Source organism: Populus euphratica, unplaced genomic scaffold (assembly GCF_000495115.2).
Source record: "Populus euphratica unplaced genomic scaffold, PopEup_1.0 scaffold9.1, whole genome shotgun sequence".
In the NCBI taxonomy this organism is placed as follows: domain Eukaryota; kingdom Viridiplantae; phylum Streptophyta; class Magnoliopsida; order Malpighiales; family Salicaceae; genus Populus; species Populus euphratica.
In genome coordinates this window covers 1737429-1755076 of record NW_011499857.1, presented here as the reverse complement: position 1 = coordinate 1755076, position 17648 = coordinate 1737429, and the positions used below count along the sequence as shown (strand labels likewise).

The window sequence follows — 17648 nt, the reverse complement described above, 5'->3', positions numbered from 1 at the left end:
AAGTCCTCAGCCTATGCACTTGTCAGATTGAATTCTGAATTGTGTTTTGAGAATTTTATTATCTTCAACCTATCATTAAAAAGAAATTTAGACGAATAACGTGGAGCCCGATGAAGAATTTAACGTTTGCTATGAAGCCAAACTACTTTTTTTTTTTTTACAAGAAATGATATTCAGCAGCTGCAGATATATTTTTAAAAGAAAAAAAATGTGTGACTCGGACTCAATTTCATCGAAAAAGATGGTTTCATTTTTAATATAACAAACAAAAAAAGCAATAATAGATGATTTTATATAAAGAGAATTTAATTGTAGCACACACTCTGCTCTTCTAGCGTGGGGTTTGCTATTTCTCTACCGTCTATGCTCGGACTTCCGTCATGCTCATGGGATCGTGTACTCTGCAAAGAGACAACAGCAAGAGTAGATGTTAGCCTGTTATGGTTAAGATTCTTGGGCTCTTAGTTCATGAGGTTAGCTGAGATGCAGTTGGGTTACTATTTTTAATCAAATCAAGACGGGTTATTAAAAGGTAGTATAACCCCCGCCCTTGTATTTTTGCAGGAAATGTTCTTACCCTCAATGTTTCAAAAAACTCAACAAAATCTCTTCAAACGGTCTATTTGGCAAAATTTATTGATTGGGATGAAAAGACAAGCATTTTATTGATCGTGGTGTCTGAAACAGAGGAGTAAGGCGTCTATTTGCCATAAATATGGAGGGCAGAAAGATGATCATGTTGCAAAAAAAGAAATGGAAACAAACTGGAAATACTATCACTTACTCCCACACTTCTTTCCAGCTTGTCTGTTTTTAATGCTGCAACGCTTCGGAATGGTGATGGCAATTCCTGGTTTGATTCCAGCTTGCTTTGCCGAAGGTGACAACAGAACAGCACAAAGACATTTTGGAGTTGTCTTGATCAAGGCAGCAACTTTGGAGCAGCAAGCTGGTGGCACAGCCGCCCTTGCATTCCCTGCCGCTCCCAAGCATGGGCTCAAGCTCGCTGCTGCTGACCTAACTGGTGTCTTCCCACACTCTCCGGCAGCATTAACATCACATTTAAAAGCATTTGAAGCTACCAGAACAACCAACACAGTCACAACCCAAGCTCTCATGTTATAGCTCATTGTTTCTACGCTTGAAGAACGCGATTTTACTCGGATTTCGCTACATGTATTACCAATATGTAGCTCATATTTATAGGCACTACAAATGTACAAGGAAAGCTCATATTTATAGGCACTACAAATGTACAGGGAAACAAAATAATAATAATTAAAAAAAAGGCGCCTCTTGATAGTGGGTTGGTTGTGGAAACGCGGACGAAGAACATGGTTTTCTGTGCTTTCAACACGTGATGATTTAATTCATTTCCACTAGGAAACAGTAGCTTCTTAAGTTGACTCATGAGTTTTTGTTCCATAAGTGGATTACCCTCTTCTTCTTCCTTTTCTCCTTCGAGCATTTTCTCTTCTTCCCATGAATAAAGATACTCGATTAGCCACTCCGATGCAAAATAGTGTGTAGAGAATTATTACTTGAACTGTTTGTGTCTATGAAGTACGGTGTTTTTTTAAATATATTCAAATGATTTTTTGATATTTTTTATTTTTAATATTAACATATAAAAAATATTAAAAAGAACATTAAAATTCCACTTGTGAAATAAAATTATAAGACCTATAGCTCCAACGCAAGAGCACAATAAAAGCTAATATTCAAGAAATGAAATTCAAAATTAAAAATATGTTATTTCCAAAAACTTGAACAAAATTATCATTTCTTTATGAGTGATTTATGAAGTCACGCACTGTCATATCTCTGATTTCTCCTAGCTGTCTCAGGGCTTATTTTTATGGGGCTGGGCTTGATCTGTATTTCTTCATTTTTAGGCTCTTTTCTTGAGCTGGTTAGAGCTCTCTCCGGGCTTGTGTGCATTTTAGTGCTTCAGCGGGATCACTCCCTTCGTTAATTAACGAAAACAATTTTTTAGGTGTCTAGCCTGTGGTTGGACTCGAGTTTTGAAACTTTTGGAATATTTTATTTAAATTAATTTTTTTGTATTTTTAAATTATTTTTATGTCTGATATTAAAAATAAATTTTAAAAATATTAATTTAATATATTTTAAAAAATATATATATTTTTAAAAAAAATTCTTATCACTCTTCTATAAAATTATTATAAAATTCCGGGTCCAGGTTCTCTACTCTCCATCAACCAAGGAAAACCGCACACAATCCTACAGCCCAAAACAAAAAAGCAAATAACCATAACCTGCTTGGTCATCAGCACATCTTTTTGCGTTTTACGTCCACAAAACAAACTACAGAATTTATCGATAAGAAATGGTATAACTATAACCAATATATTTTTTTTCAATAAGAACATAAAATCGAAATTGAAGTAATTCGACGGATCAAATACTAATGCAATTATGCAGTTAAGTTAGAGAGCAAGGTTTTCAAACTCTCTCTGAGGAAAAATGCAAAGCTAGAAAAAGGACTCCATATTTAGACCAAACAAATTTGAAATGAGAAAAATTTTAAAATAAAAAATAAAAAATAAAAAATAAAAAATTTGAGAAGGGTTCTCTTTCAATCAATATTATAGCTAAGCAGCTCTAACAAATTTTATTTCTGTTGGATTTCTTGGCCGTGACAAAGTTTCTCCAGTAAGTAGTGATTTCCCTTTGTGTTTCAGTGGCTGTTTTCTTTACCACAGTAGTGCCATTCTTTCCTGCCTCGGTGTCATTAATCTTTCCATTCTCTTCACTCTTGACAGAAACTTTAGCCGGGAGTTTTGCAGGAAGTGAATCAAGCTCGTGCATAACCTTCGTTATGTCAAGCACAAGTCGCTCAGCAAGGGTGCGGGAGAAATCTTCTCTGATAACAACACGAAGGACGGTTATGTGCTTAGCATCTGCTGGCATGGTGTAGGCGGGCACAATCCAACCAAAGCGACGTAGCGTTTCTGCGATTTCAAACTCGTCGTGCCCCCAGCTTTTGTCCAAGAGTGAAAAGGCCACAAGAGGTACTCCAATGTCTTTTGACACAATCTTAAAGCGCCCTGTTTTCTCCAGTCCTTCTTTCAGCATCATAGCATTTTCATGGCAATTCTCCATCACATTTCGGTACCCCTGGTGAACAGAAAATTTCAGTTTTTTTTTCCCTGGTGAAAATAACGCATCGGAAGAGAGATGGATTCATTATTTTATTAGATCTCTCACCTCATAGCCCAAGCGGATTAGTTGGTAGTACTGAGCAATAATTTGACTAGAACCTGAAATTGAAAAGTATGAGTATATATTCCATGTTAAACAAGTTAAGGGGGTTAAGATCCCTTACAATAATATTCGAATCAAATGTTTAATCACCTTTTGAGAAGTTGAGAGTGAAAGTGGGTTGATCCGTTCCAAGGTAGTTTATGTGGAAAATGAGTTCTTCTGGCAAGTCTTCCTTGCTCCTCCAAATAACCCACCCAACTCCAGCATAGACAAGGCCATATTTGTGGCCACTGACATTAATGCTCTTCACTAACGGGAGTCTGAAATCCCATTCAAGGTCCGGCCACAGGAATGGTGCAATAAATCCACCACTAGCTGCATCGACATGAATAGGGGTATCCCACCTGCCAAACATAAAATTAAGAAATCAAATTGCATACTCTATACACACAGGATTATGCACCGTTCGTATATGCATGGTACTGCTTCAACCTAATGAGCTAGAGGATTAATGTGAGCTAGCGATAAGTACCCTGTGATTCTGTTCTTTTCAACCAAAAGATCGTTTAAGAGCTTGACATCTTCAAATTCTCCATTGAGTGTAGAACCCAAGATGGCTGCAACACAGATTGTGTTCTCATCTACCATTTCCGCGGCTTTCACAGGGTCCATGACGTAGTAGTCCTCGGTCAGCTTCACCTCCTTCAGTTCTACCTCGAAGTACCTTGCAAATTTCTCCCAGCATACCTACATAAATACATACACAAATTAAAAACTGAAAATTCCTTCTACAGCAACTTCATTTTCTCGTCAAGATATATAATCCTGAATTACACGTTAAGGGAAGATCTTTGATTACCAATTATATGGGCGGCTAATAGACTGCTATTTTCATAAGTACATGTTCTATTCCGGCCCAATATAATGGCCCTTGGTATTGGGGGAGCCCAAGCCTCCTCTTTATCACAAAAACTTTTGATTTTTTTTTTTTATCATCTGTTTTAGCTCACTACCAGTAATTATTATAAAAAAAGAGAAACATGATGTTTGGGTTGGTGCAAGGTTTATACCTGGACATTGGCACCAGTGACAATGTTAGGGTTGTCGTAAGGTTTCCCTTCGGCCTTGCGCTTATTCTGCCACTTTCTCTTGAATGCAAGCCCTGCCAGCATTATTGCCTCCGATGAACCTACAGTACCGACCCCGACTGCAGCCTCGGATTCCCCCAACGGAGCATTGAATAGGTGTGCTATAATATTCACACAACGATTCTGCAAAAAAATATCAAGTGATTTAGTGTTAGCCGATCGAATGAATACTACTAATTAAACACATATATCTTGATTTGTCCAGCCCCACAATTTAGCTAAAAAAAAGTCTGGTTGGTTGTTTATAAAAAGGAAAAACTCGTTTGAATTGATTAATTAATTCAATTTGTCTAAATCACACACATATTGACTTGACAGAAATAGACCAGGTCTGTTAAAAATTCTCCCTATGCTCATAGTTGCGTATCTTCTGCAAGTAGAAATACCAGGTCTGATGACTGCGTCTATGCCTATTAATTGATACGATATTGACCAAACTAAGCACCATACGACTGGGAACTCCTTCAGCTGAAAAGTCAAGTCTCATCTTTCTGACTCAATAGTCCAAGAAAACGAAAAAAAAAATCGAAAACAAACTCGCGTGCATCGTTTCCTTAAGGCAAACGAAAATGTACCTCCCAAAAAATAATAATTAAAAAACACTGTTTTCTTAGTACTAATTTTATTCTCAGAGAGGGAAATAATGCATAGCATGCATGAACTTTATAATCCTTCCTGATGGAAAAGAAATCTGTACAAAGCTCATGAAAACACCAAATACATATATGTTGATTTTTAGAAAGAGAGTTGGGAGACCTGAAGCTCAGTGGTAACAGGGTACTCGTCCATGTCAACATAGTTTTTGTTGATGGAGTCCATAATAAGCTTATCACATTCAGGCTCCATCCAAGTAGTGACAAAAGATGCCAGGTTCAGCCTTGGGTTCCCATCAAGCATCAGCTCATCGTTTATGATCTGGAACGCTGCCTCCTTTGGTATCGAGTTCTCCGGCATCTTGTACCTGCACATATCATAATATTTCCACGTCCAGCATATATCAACATACTATACATTCTAGCTCGCACAATTATATATATAAATAGCAACAAATTGTGCCCTATGTACCTTGGAAGGGACTCTCGGACGTAGCGAGAGGCGAACGTAGAGTGCACAGAGACATCGGACTGCGAAGCAATTTTTGCGAGCACCATGGTTTGGGATTGAGAACAGACACCAGAAACTCTGAAGTGGGAGCTTAATATAATTTATTTAGGATTTTCTGCCTTGGTATGGTTGGAGAACTTGTGGTATTTATAGCTAGCTAAAGATACCACAAGTATTTTCTTTGTTGTTCCTGTTCTAGAGAATGCTTCTCAGAGAGCGAAGACTTGAATGAATACCAAAATTGACCGCGTTGATTGTTTCTCTGCTTCGCTACTTGGTCACTGATTAATTGTCTTAAGCTAAGCTGAGTACTTTTCTTTGTTGACCGTTTGATTCAATCAAACACCCCTTGCATGTCCTTTCGAGGTTGAGGGTGTTTAGAGGTATAATTATTGTCATTTTATAAAATATATTTTTTTAAAAAATTTATTTAAATAATAATTTTTTATTTTTTAAAATAATTTTTTATATCAATATATTAAAATAATTTAAAAATAATAAAAATAAATAAATAAGCACATGGGATTCATCATGATCGCTAAAGTTTAACAAAAACTTGTATTTGTGTTCTTTAAGGTTTATCATAGACAACTCATTTATCTTGCAACCCGTTTAAAAGATTTTAATTAAATCTCTTACCTTTTTAACTAAAAAAGGATAAATTTCTTGGCCAAGGCAAATACTGGGGTAAAGAAAGTTTTGAGATATAATTTTTTTTCTTTATTAGTTTCAGCTCCACGATATAGATATTAGGTTTTTTTAGTATAAATATTATATATAATACCAATAATTTTATATCCAAATTAATTTTATATCAATTTTATCATTAAGCTATGCTACAAATTATAGTTGTAACATTAAAACTATTTATATAGTTGTAAGAAAAATTATTTGGTCCTAATTCTTTGATAGCTCTTAATTTCTTGATTATGGTCTCTAATTTTGAAATGATTCTTCAATTTAGTCTCAAACTTCATCCAACTTGAGGCTGATTGAGAACCAACTAAGAAGAAAAGATGGAAAGAGAAATGAATTGGACAAATTACTAAATTAGGATGGCTTATTATGTTCATGACTCGAGTTATGAATTTAATAGTTTTAATCTAGGTTAATTAGAATTGATCTAGTATATCATTGTTTTTTTGTTTCAATCCTTAATTTTTTGTTTTATTTTATCCTTTGACGGCACAATTTCACTTAATTAAGTTAGGTAAATGTTAGAACAACAGTGACCTTACAGATTTTTAGAAGCCATATTGAGTTTTTAACAAAAAAACCATGTCGCATGTGATTTAGTTTGGTCATACGAGCCACGCTGAGCTAACTTTAATATAATTATATTAAATTGTAGTTAAAACCTAAACCATACAAGGAACCACAACATGATGCAAAGCTGAATAAATTAAAAGTATATAAATTATGTTAATAAGTTAGTTTTTTCACTTCATATTGTATTTTTATTTTTTTCAAAAAGAACATTGACATTTGGTTAAATAAATATGTTAAATGGCATGACACATCATGTAATTTTTTTTGTCTTTATTTATTATTAATAATTGTTTATTTTTATTTATTAATATATATAATAATCAATTGATTAGTTTTATTGATTAGGTGATCAAACTTTGAATTTGCATTTGAATGTGCATTTTAGATTTTTCATCACGGACACCAAAACTAATCAATGCTAATAAGTAATATTTTGTTTTGTTTTATCTTAACAATAAAAGTATCTTTGAGTTCAGGGTTTCTCTCTCTTTTGGCATAACAAGGCTGCAACATGAAGCCCGCACAATAGGTTTTATTAAATAGCATGCCGCGCGCTTATAAAAAAAAAATATTTGATGGTGTTGTGAACTAGTGATGAATAAATAATAAAAAAATAAAAATATGATAGAGTAAATATTTCATGATGAAAAAAAAAAGAGTTATGTTAGTAATTAAAAATTTGGAAATTAAATAAAATGATTTGTAATAATTCACGGTATTTTGTGAGGAAAGATATAGTGCTTTCGCCACATGATTTAGCTTTTCTGTTAATAAAAAATAAAAAAAATTATAAGCTAAATTATCTATCAACTTAATATTAAAAAAAATCCAACAAAGATAATATTTGAAGGAAAAAAACTCATGAGAAAAAACATTGTAGCAATTGATAATGTTTTATGAGAAAAACTATAGTACTTTCTTTAATAAAATCGATAAAGATAATTTTAGAAAACAAAAACCATTTAGAGAAATACTGTATCAATTCACAGTTTTTTGTGAGAAAAGCTTCAACTTTTTTCCCATATAATTTAGCTTTATTGTAATTATAATTTTTAATCGACTCAATATTAAAAAAAAATCAACAAATATAATTTTGAAAAAAATCATATGGAAAACACTGCAACAATTCACAGTGTTAATTTTAAAAAAATTATAAAGTTAAATTCTGAATAAGTTCAATATTAAAAAATTAAAATTGACAGATAATTTTTTACAAAAAAACACAAAAAAAGCCATGTTGGAAACACTGTAGCAATTCACAGTGTTTTGTGATGAAAGCTATAATACTTCCCCTCATGCTTTAATCTTATTTGTAATGACTTGTAATTATAATTTTCAACTAGTTTAATATTAAAAAAAATAAAATTAACAAAGATAATATTGAAAAAATCATTAAAAAAAATTAATGTTAAGAAACACTCTAGCAATCTACAGTGTTTTGTAAGGAGAGCTAAAATGTTTTCCCAACATGATTAAGTTTTATTATAAAGTTAAATTCTAATCAGCTCAATATTAAAAAAAATAAAATTGATAAAGATAATTTTGAAAAAAAAATTATTACAAAAAAATCAAAAAAGATAATTTTAGATAAAATCATTAAAAAACATATAAAAAAACACTATAACAATCAACAATGTTTTAAAGAAAAAAATTACAAAACTAAATTATCAATCAAAATAAAAAATATATAATTTTGAAAAATAAAAAAATAAAATAGAAAAACCATGCGGGAAAATATCATAGCAATCCATAGTATTTTTAAAAAAAAATTACAAAGTAAAATTTTTTAATCAGGTAAATATTAAAAAAAAATTATAAAAATAATTTTGAAAAAAAAAACAAAAGGGAAAGTTGGAAAAAAAGGAAAGTGATTTTGGAAAAAAAATAAACAAAAAAAAAGAAGAGAGGGGAAAGCTATGAAAAAAATATGAAAAAAATTAAAAAAAAATACACTATGAATTATTTGTAATTCATAATATACTAAGTGTGAATCAACAGTGAATTCTCCAGCTATTGTAATTTAGAGTGCATTGGATGTAGATAAATAATGAATTCTTCATATTCTTTAGCTTATTACTTAATTAGCTCGGTGATAAAGCACAATTGCATTGTTGTGCCTACAGTGTGAGGGCTAGTGGTCATAAGAGAAGGCTTGTGTTTTTTTATTGGTTTTTTTTAATATGGACATGTATTTTTAAAATAAAATAAAAATTAATTTTTTATATTTTAAAATTATATTAATAAGGTAATATCAAAAATAAATTTTTAAAAAATATTATTTTTTATATTTTCAATTAAAAAAATAAATACTACGAAAACCTATTAATTTCGTACATCAAAACTAGATTTCGTCTTGTCTAATTGTAAACAAGCGACGTAATACATTCAGAACAAATAATAACGCTTGTTGATATGAATTATTATATACACATTTTAGCGTCTCTTGAACATTGAAAAAACAAAAGTGGGCAACAAATCAAATGGTAAAGGAGTGTATTACTGTTATGTAATCAACAGCAAGAGCCCATGGTAATTATAAGTAGAAAGTCAAAGTCAAAGTCAAAAGTTGACAGCTTCTAGGGTCCTCCCATGAGATAGCAGAAAGAATCCGGCAACTCGCCATTTTCCCGAATCGCGGCAACTCTCGGGCCCTTTTTTCCCCTCTCTATCTTGAACTATTCTTCTAGGGGGTCAAAAAGAGAGAACAGGCAGTACGTATGTGTTCGGATGGAAAACATTCGAAGGGTTAGGCTGTATATGATCAAGAAAGTTAATTAGAGCTATTTTTTAAGCATTATTTTAGGTTTATGTAAAAAATGTACCATTAAAATTGTTTTAAAAGAGATTTAGTATCCATTGATATGGAAATTAGCCTAAAAAACTATCCTATTTTTGAGAGATGGAACACCTTCTCTCGGTGGGATGGCGGGAACCATCGTGGCAAGGGTCTAATGTTAGTTGAATTGTTTAGAAATATGGTTATGATGATTTTTTAAATAATTTTTTTTATTAAAATATATATTAATGATTTTTTAATTTTTTAAAAATTATTTTTAATATCAGTATATTAAAATAATTTAAAATAAATAAAAAATAATTTTTTTTTAAATTTTTTAAAGATATTTTTAAAATACAAAAACATCTCCTATACAAATTCCAACATGAAAATCGAGTATTTTCTAGTTTCAATTTCTCATGCCACCTAACATAAAACGTGTCCCTTTTTAAACCACAAGTGCAAGTTCATATTTGACTACGTTTATATAGCTTCTCCTGTAAGATAAAATGTGCAAATGCACGCACCGGCAAGCATCGGGTGTTCCTTGACTTCACTGTCCAGTGCTTCCCTTTTTTTTTTTTTATGAAATATTATATTTCTAGAGGTAACCTGTCCTTTTCCTTTATTTTCCAAGAAAAAAAATCATTTTCAATGACCAGGGAAACACTAATCGTAAAGGCACGTTTCGAGAGAGAGAGAAATTTGGCAAAACAACATTTTGAGATTTGAAGAGGTCAACATTGTTAAGATCACACAGAATAAATGGAGAAGAAGAACAAGAAGAAACAACTATGCAATGTTGTGATTTTACGTGGTTTCGTTATGTACTGGTTAGTTAGTTGGCATCCTTTCACTGCAGGTTAGATAAATATTTTTAAATATTAAAAATATAGGGAATTTTTATAATTGTGTCATCAAATATGGTTTAATAGATTAATATTTAAACCTTGCGACTTAACTTTTCATCTAACTTGAATTTTCAACTAATTTATGAGCAAGTTAATCTAAATTAAATTGATTAATTTTATTAATATAAATATAATTTTGATAACCAATAAAAACATATCATAACTTTTAACAAAACTTTAAAATAATAATTTAAAAAAAAACATTAAGATAGTGACAGATTATATTGATTTCAGCCCGTAGCGATACATGTGATGGATTATATTGAGTTTAATAATTTTTTTATAAAATATTATTTAAATTATATGATAAAAATATATGCTCAGAAAATTAAATATCCACATAAAAAATAGATATTTATTTGAAATAATGATAACCTTATAGAAAGCAATAAAAAATAAATCATGCAGTTTATTTCTCGGTCAATCTAATATTGAATGACAAAATCAAGAAAGAAAATTAAAAATCAAAGGACCAAAAACAAGAATATCATTTTCATCCACCGGATAAACTCGTTAAACTTGAAAACCTGGTTGCTTGGGATAACACTTTAAACTTGTGAATTAGGTCATGGACTCTAGCAAGATTATAATTTGTTTTATTTTTTAAACTATATTTTATTTAATTGTATGATAAAAAATAGATGATCATTAAATTGAACACCAACTCGATACTAAGATATTGGGAAAATAAAAATAAGAAACATAAAACTCTCTAGACATGTGAATCAAGTCAACTAACTGACACATATGAATATGTCCGTTGATTTTATAAAATTTAATAATATAATTTTTCTCTTGAACTATTTTTTAACTATATGGGGAAAAAATCACATCCAATTAGATAAACAAATACAACTTACCATACCTGTAAATTCAAACAACCTGGATTACTCTACCAAACCCATAAACTAAACTAACACTGTAGAAAAACAAAATAAAATGAAGGTTAGCATAATTATGACCATGATTACTATTGCTACAATTAGTATTATTATTATTATCGTTATTATTGTTATCATCATTATCATTTATAATATTGTTGTTATGATTAGTCTTGCTATCATTATTACCATCCACTATCATACGTATTATCATTATTACTATAAATATTATTGTAATTATAAATATTATTTATAGTGTTATCACCACCGTTATAATTATTATTATCGTGACTATTATAGCTATTACTTTTATTATCAATATTCTAGATAATTTAACTATTATAGATAATATCATTATTATTATTGATATTATTATTACTATTATTTATACCATCGCCACAGTTACTAATATTACAATCACCACAACCATTCTAGTAAACTATTATTATTTTTATTATTGTTGATAAAATTATTATGAATATTATCACTATTATTATTGTCATCAACACCACTACTATATTGATAAATTAATATTATTATTGTTACAGTTCAACTAATATTATTATTATCATTGTCACCATAATTACTATTATTTTTATTAGTAGCAGAGAAACACAATTATCACAATTATTAGCAATATTGTTACTAGTTTCATCACTACTATTACTTTATTACTAATAATATATAAATTTCAATTTCAAGTATTATTAATCTTATTTTAATTGCTATTATTACTATTATCACAATCAATACTATTATTGATATTATTATCACAATTATTATTATTACAATAAACTATAATTATTACTAATATTATCATCACTATTGATACAATTATTATTATTATTATTATTATTGTAAAAATCATAAACTTGATTTGAAAGATAAAATCAAAAACCATGAGAACTTTAACAATATTATTATCATTATTTGTATAATTACTATTATTATTGAAATAATAAAAACCATAAACTTGATTTGAAAGATAAAATTAAAAACCATGAGAACCTTGACAAAAACAAAAAGGAAACTAATAAGAAATCAAAAGAAGAATAACCAAACTGAAATAAGTATTTCTTTTTGTATAGACTATTTTTCATTATATGATAAAAATATATGGTCATGCAGTTTATTTTTCTCTAGATCAAATATTGAATGATAAAATCAAGAAAAAATTATTAAAAATAATCAAATGAGCAAAAACCAAAAAGATATATTTGTCTAGTAGGTTAACTCATCAAACCTATAAATTTGGTGACCTGAACTAACACATCAAACCTGTGAATAGGATGATAAACTCCAACATGATTATTTTTTTCCAAAATATTTTTGTTATTTAACTACATGATAACAAAAACTAGACGATCACAAAATTAAACACTAAACTCTAGTGGGATTGTAAATTTTGTATTGAATATTGAGATGTTGAAAAGAAAAAAAAGTTAAACTAGTTAAATATGTGAATCAAGTCAGTCAATCAAACTTATGATTATGTCCATGAAATTTATAAAATTTAATAATATGACTTTTCTTTAAAACTATTTTTTTAGAACATGAAAAAAAAAACAAACATAAAAAAAAAGAGTTAAGTTCAATAATAAAAAAAAAGAGAAAAAAAACACCCCAACAAAATCATTTTTTCTTTGTTATTTTTTATAGAAAAAATAAAAAAACTAAAATATAAATATAAATTAGAATATTTAATGTTATAATATAGATAATTTACTTGGTTGTGATTAATGAATTTATTTATTAAATTCAATTTTAAATAGAAATTGATACACACAAGATTTGTTGGATAAAATAAAAAGTAAAAATATATTATCTAAGGCTGCACAAATTTAAAATATAATAAGAAATAAATATTTTTTATTTATAAAAATAAATTTAACATATATATATATATATATATTTAAATTAGAAATGAATCATGCTAATCTTTTGAAAAATTTAACAAATCCAACATATCTAAAAATTAATAGCTATGTAAAAAAGATAAAAAAAATCATATATAATTAAAATAAAAGGTTAAAAATTATTTAAAAAATATAAAAAAATTAAAATTTTAAAAAATCAAGACTATAAAAAATTATATAGAACTAGTTTTATACATTCTCATTCTGAAAGTGCTGACTCTAGATTTACTTTCCACCTCATCATCTTCGACTTGAATTCAAAAAAAAGAAAATAAAATGATATTTCCAAACAGCTATAAGTCCATTGGCAAATTCTATTTTATTTTTGATTTTATATATCAATTAATTGTTTTTCGGTGTTAATTTAAGACACAAATCCTGCTATGAAACTGAAATGCCCACATCAATAACAAGTCCTGATTTTAATGTTAAATAAATTAATAAATATTTTTAAAAGGAAAATACATTGGTAGAAATATAATTCGAAACTTTTTATTGCATGATAGCGCCCGAATCAAACCATTGATCGAAGATAATAGTGATATAAACAAAATCATCAGTGCTACGGACAAGCAAGGCTAAAGCCCTATTAAAGCCTAACATAAATCCAAACAAAGCGAGCACCACGGTCTCCTTCGGCCCATTTTTATTTCTCTCTCTCAAATTTAACGGTCCCCGGGAAACATCGCCTTTTAACCCTTATATTTGTACTAATCTCGCAAACAAGCCCCTTTAGAACTAATCTCATTAATCTAACCCTATATTTTCATCTCATCAAATTCAATTGTAAACAAACTTCCCAATATCCCATTGACTATTTTCTTTCGTAGAATTTAACAGTGTTCTGAAATATATTTTTCAACAAGAAAGTGTATCACGTGATGCTCACTCTTTAAAAAATGTGCAAGACAAAAAAAATAAAAAATCTAAAAAACCCCAATAATTTTATTTTTAAAAATGAAATTTTAAAAATAATAATAATTGAGAATCATATGACATTATACTAACCTAATAAAATGTTTAAAAAATTCAAGAAATGAAAGAATAGAGGAGTCTCGATCACTGAAACCTGGAAATTTAAAGAACCATGAAAAATCTTTTTGGGCATGTTCAATCATTATTATTTTTATTTATTTCTCAAGAATTTTAGAAAACTAGAAATTTCTATACTTCCAAACAGGTAATTTCATCTTGGTTGTTGAAAATAAATAAACTCTTTATGTTTTAAATATTTTTAAAAAATAATAACTTAAGGGCAAGTCTTATAAGAACGAGTTTAATTAGTATCACATAATTTTAAAACATTTTATTATTATTATTATTATTATTATTATTATTATTATTATTATTATCATTTTTTTTTGAACGTCACATGATACTCTTTTTGCATAAAAATAGGTGACACATGGCCATTAATTTAGATCTGAACAGGAGTTAATAGTGCACTTAAGTTGGTCAATTAAGCCTAACGAACGAAGGGTAAATTTGATCGCATGCTTTTTAGTTTTTATAGGGTCTGAAATTGTTCAGATACTGAGACAGACAGAGATGCAACCAAGCCTGAAAGCCGAAACGTATTTCGATCTTTTGGCGTTCATTCAAGTGTAGTGTCAGACACAGCTGCCCTGGTTCTCCTTTGATCCCCCCACTAAAGGCATCGTTTTGAGATCGATCACTTGCAGGTCTGATTAGCCTCGAACACACAGTTGGATTTGTTTATGTATCATGCGGCTCGTAATTGTTTGCTCAGATCTAATCGATCCCTTTATTCATTCATCTATTTTTCATAGCAATTTAGCTAAAGAGCATCCGTTTTATTGAGGGTTTTATTGTGAATCCTTGTGTTCTGCAAATCTATTTTTAAGATTAGGTTTTCTGTAATGTGATTGTGATTTTGAATTTGGAGATCTGGATCGAATTCCTTTTTGCTATTATTAGGTTTTTTGTTTATTAATCTGCTCAAAAGGGGATCCGTTTTGCTTAGTTTCTATAGTGAATTAGCAGGATCTGAATTTCTGTGAATTCTCCTCATGTGGGTGGTGCTTTTTTTCAATTATTTTCTTATGAAATTATTCGGCTTTCATTTTTTGGGCAACAGAGGACAAATCTTTGTATAAATTTATTTTGGGTTCTTGGTTCTTTGTAGGAGAAAAGAACCGTCTTGATTACAAGATGCCGTCTCAGAAAATTGAAACTGGCCATGAGGACACTGTCCATGATGTTGCAATGGATTATTATGGCAAGCGGATTGCGACTGCATCATCGGATCATTCAATCAAGATAGTTGGGGTGAACAACAATTCTTCTCAGCATCTTGCAAATCTGACCGGGCACCATGGCCCAGTTTGGCAAGTAGCTTGGGCTCACCCGAAATTTGGCTCGTTGCTTGCTTCATGTTCTTATGACGGGCGAGTCATAATTTGGAAGGAGGGTAATCAGAATGATTGGATCCAAGCTCATGTTTTTGACGATCACAAATCATCTGTCAATTCCATTGCCTGGGCACCTCATGAACTGGGCCTTTGTTTGGCGTGCGGTTCATCTGATGGGAATATATCTGTTTTTACCGCACGAGCTGATGGCAATTGGGACACATCGAGGATTGATCAAGCTCACCCTGCTGGTGTAACTTCTGTTTCATGGGCCCCGTCCATGGCACCCGGTGCCCTTGTTGGTTCTGGTTTGCTTGACTCTGCTCAGAAGCTTTGCTCAGGTGGTTGTGATAATACCGTCAAAGTGTGGAGACTGTATAATGGGAATTGGAAGCAGGATTGCTTTCCAGCTCTTAATATGCATGCTGATTGGGTGAGGGATGTTGCTTGGGCACCCAACTTGGGCCTTCCAAAATCTACTATTGCTAGTGCCTCGCAGGATGGGAAGGTTATTTTATGGACTGCGGCAAAGGAAGGTGATCAATGGGAAGGTAAGGTCTTGCATGATTTCAAGGCTCCTGTTTGGAGGGTCTCGTGGTCACTAACTGGAAACATTCTGGCTGTTGCTGATGGGAACAGCAATGTAACATTGTGGAAAGAAGCTGTAGATGGGGAGTGGCAACAGGTGACAACTGTTGATGCCTAGGACTTGTGATCTCAAAACCTTTTTCTTTTAAAACTAGATCGTTTTGATTCCATGATAATCCGTGTTGGAACTCTCCCCCCTTTCACATCTCGCCCTACCCTTCAACATTATTCCATATCTGATTACTGTGCTAGATATTTTTGGATGCAAAATTTTGAACTTTAGTTTTGATTGTTGCGTGCAGTTAATAGACTTTTTTTTTTTTTTACTCACTTGAATGCATGGAATATCTTGTTCGATAGATATGTGGACAGTTTCGATATTTGGACAACATAGTGGGGAGGTTATGATTTTATTACCGTTTCTCTGTGTTCACCAACACGGTTACTAGTTTACCTTGGCCATATTTTTGTACCTATTTTCGCCTGGTAAATCTGTTTTGTAAACTTTGAGTCGTAATACAAGGCAGTGGACTGTGATGATATATTGATATAGTTGGTGGTCATTCGGGACACCTCAGTGATTAGGAACCACTAGTTTTTTTTTACCTGCGCATCGCCAGGTTTGATCATTTTTTTCCACCCTTAAAATATTGTGAAGACATCGGGAAGTAAAAAATTGATGCATGCTAAACAAAATATTTTTAGATTACTTAAATAATAACATATTTAATGTTACTTTAAAATTTCTCAAGTAATGATGTATTTGATGATTTTTAAAAAAAAATATTGGACGGCGGTATATTAAATAGATTTGGGCTAATTATAATCTATCTCTAAAAGACTAAAACTCATCATTCCGGGCAAGAAATAGTGATAATTTCATGAAATTTATATCAAAACAAATTAAAAAGTATGATTTTATAATTTTAATGAATTAAATATTAAATAATAAAATTAATTAAAATTAATTAAAAAAATCAACAAAAATAATTTAAATAAATCATATTGAGTGCTCTGCCGTTAGTTGGGTTAAGTTTCTATAAACACAAAAAAAGAAAAAAATTAAGGTTATGTTGGAGTTTCTAAACAAGCAAAATGCAAATAAAAAAATTAAGACTATTACTAGTGAGTTAATTGAGTTTAATAGGCTTTATTAATTTAATAATATTTTAAAAAAGTAATTTTATTTTAATAATAAAAAAATAAATTTAAATAAATCTTTTAAACATGAGTTAATTGTATATATTCATGATTTATGAGATTCTAGATTCATACTCAATAAAAAAATTAATCTCAATCAAATTAATATTAAAGGATTCATCTAAAACAAAAATTAATTAAAAAAATTATCAAAATAAAAAAATTATATAAAAAAAGATTATCAAGAAAAAAAATAAGAGGGTTGAAATGGTAAAAATTAACATTCAAAAATAATTCTTGAAATATTTTAATTTT

The 17648-nt window shown here is 30.0% G+C and overlaps 3 protein-coding genes across 3 annotated transcripts; 1 reads left to right on the top strand and 2 right to left on the bottom strand.

Moving 5' to 3' along the window:
- Positions 1-290: 290 nt before the first annotated feature.
- LOC105123706 (non-specific lipid-transfer protein 1-like) lies at positions 291-1195 on the bottom strand. The gene is made up of 2 exons (XM_011023402.1): positions 785-1195; positions 291-401 (listed from the first exon to the last, which is right to left on the bottom strand). Exons 1-2 carry the CDS (start codon positions 1128-1130, stop codon positions 385-387), a joined length of 363 nt encoding a protein of 120 aa, XP_011021704.1. The 5' UTR covers positions 1131-1195; the 3' UTR covers positions 291-384.
- Positions 1196-2560: 1365 nt separating this feature from the next.
- On the bottom strand, positions 2561-5723 carry LOC105123705 (glutamate decarboxylase 4-like). Its single transcript, XM_011023401.1, has 7 exons — positions 5442-5723; positions 5133-5337; positions 4299-4499; positions 3761-3975; positions 3379-3632; positions 3232-3284; positions 2561-3141 (listed from the first exon to the last, which is right to left on the bottom strand). Exons 1-7 carry the CDS (start codon positions 5525-5527, stop codon positions 2626-2628), a joined length of 1530 nt encoding a protein of 509 aa, XP_011021703.1. The 5' UTR covers positions 5528-5723; the 3' UTR covers positions 2561-2625.
- An 8952-nt stretch (positions 5724-14675) lies between these two features.
- LOC105123704 (protein transport protein SEC13 homolog B-like) lies at positions 14676-16517 on the top strand. The gene is made up of 2 exons (XM_011023400.1): positions 14676-14915; positions 15380-16517. Exon 2 carries the CDS (start codon positions 15406-15408, stop codon positions 16309-16311), a length of 906 nt encoding a protein of 301 aa, XP_011021702.1. The 5' UTR covers positions 14676-14915; positions 15380-15405; the 3' UTR covers positions 16312-16517.
- Positions 16518-17648: the final 1131 nt, after the last annotated feature.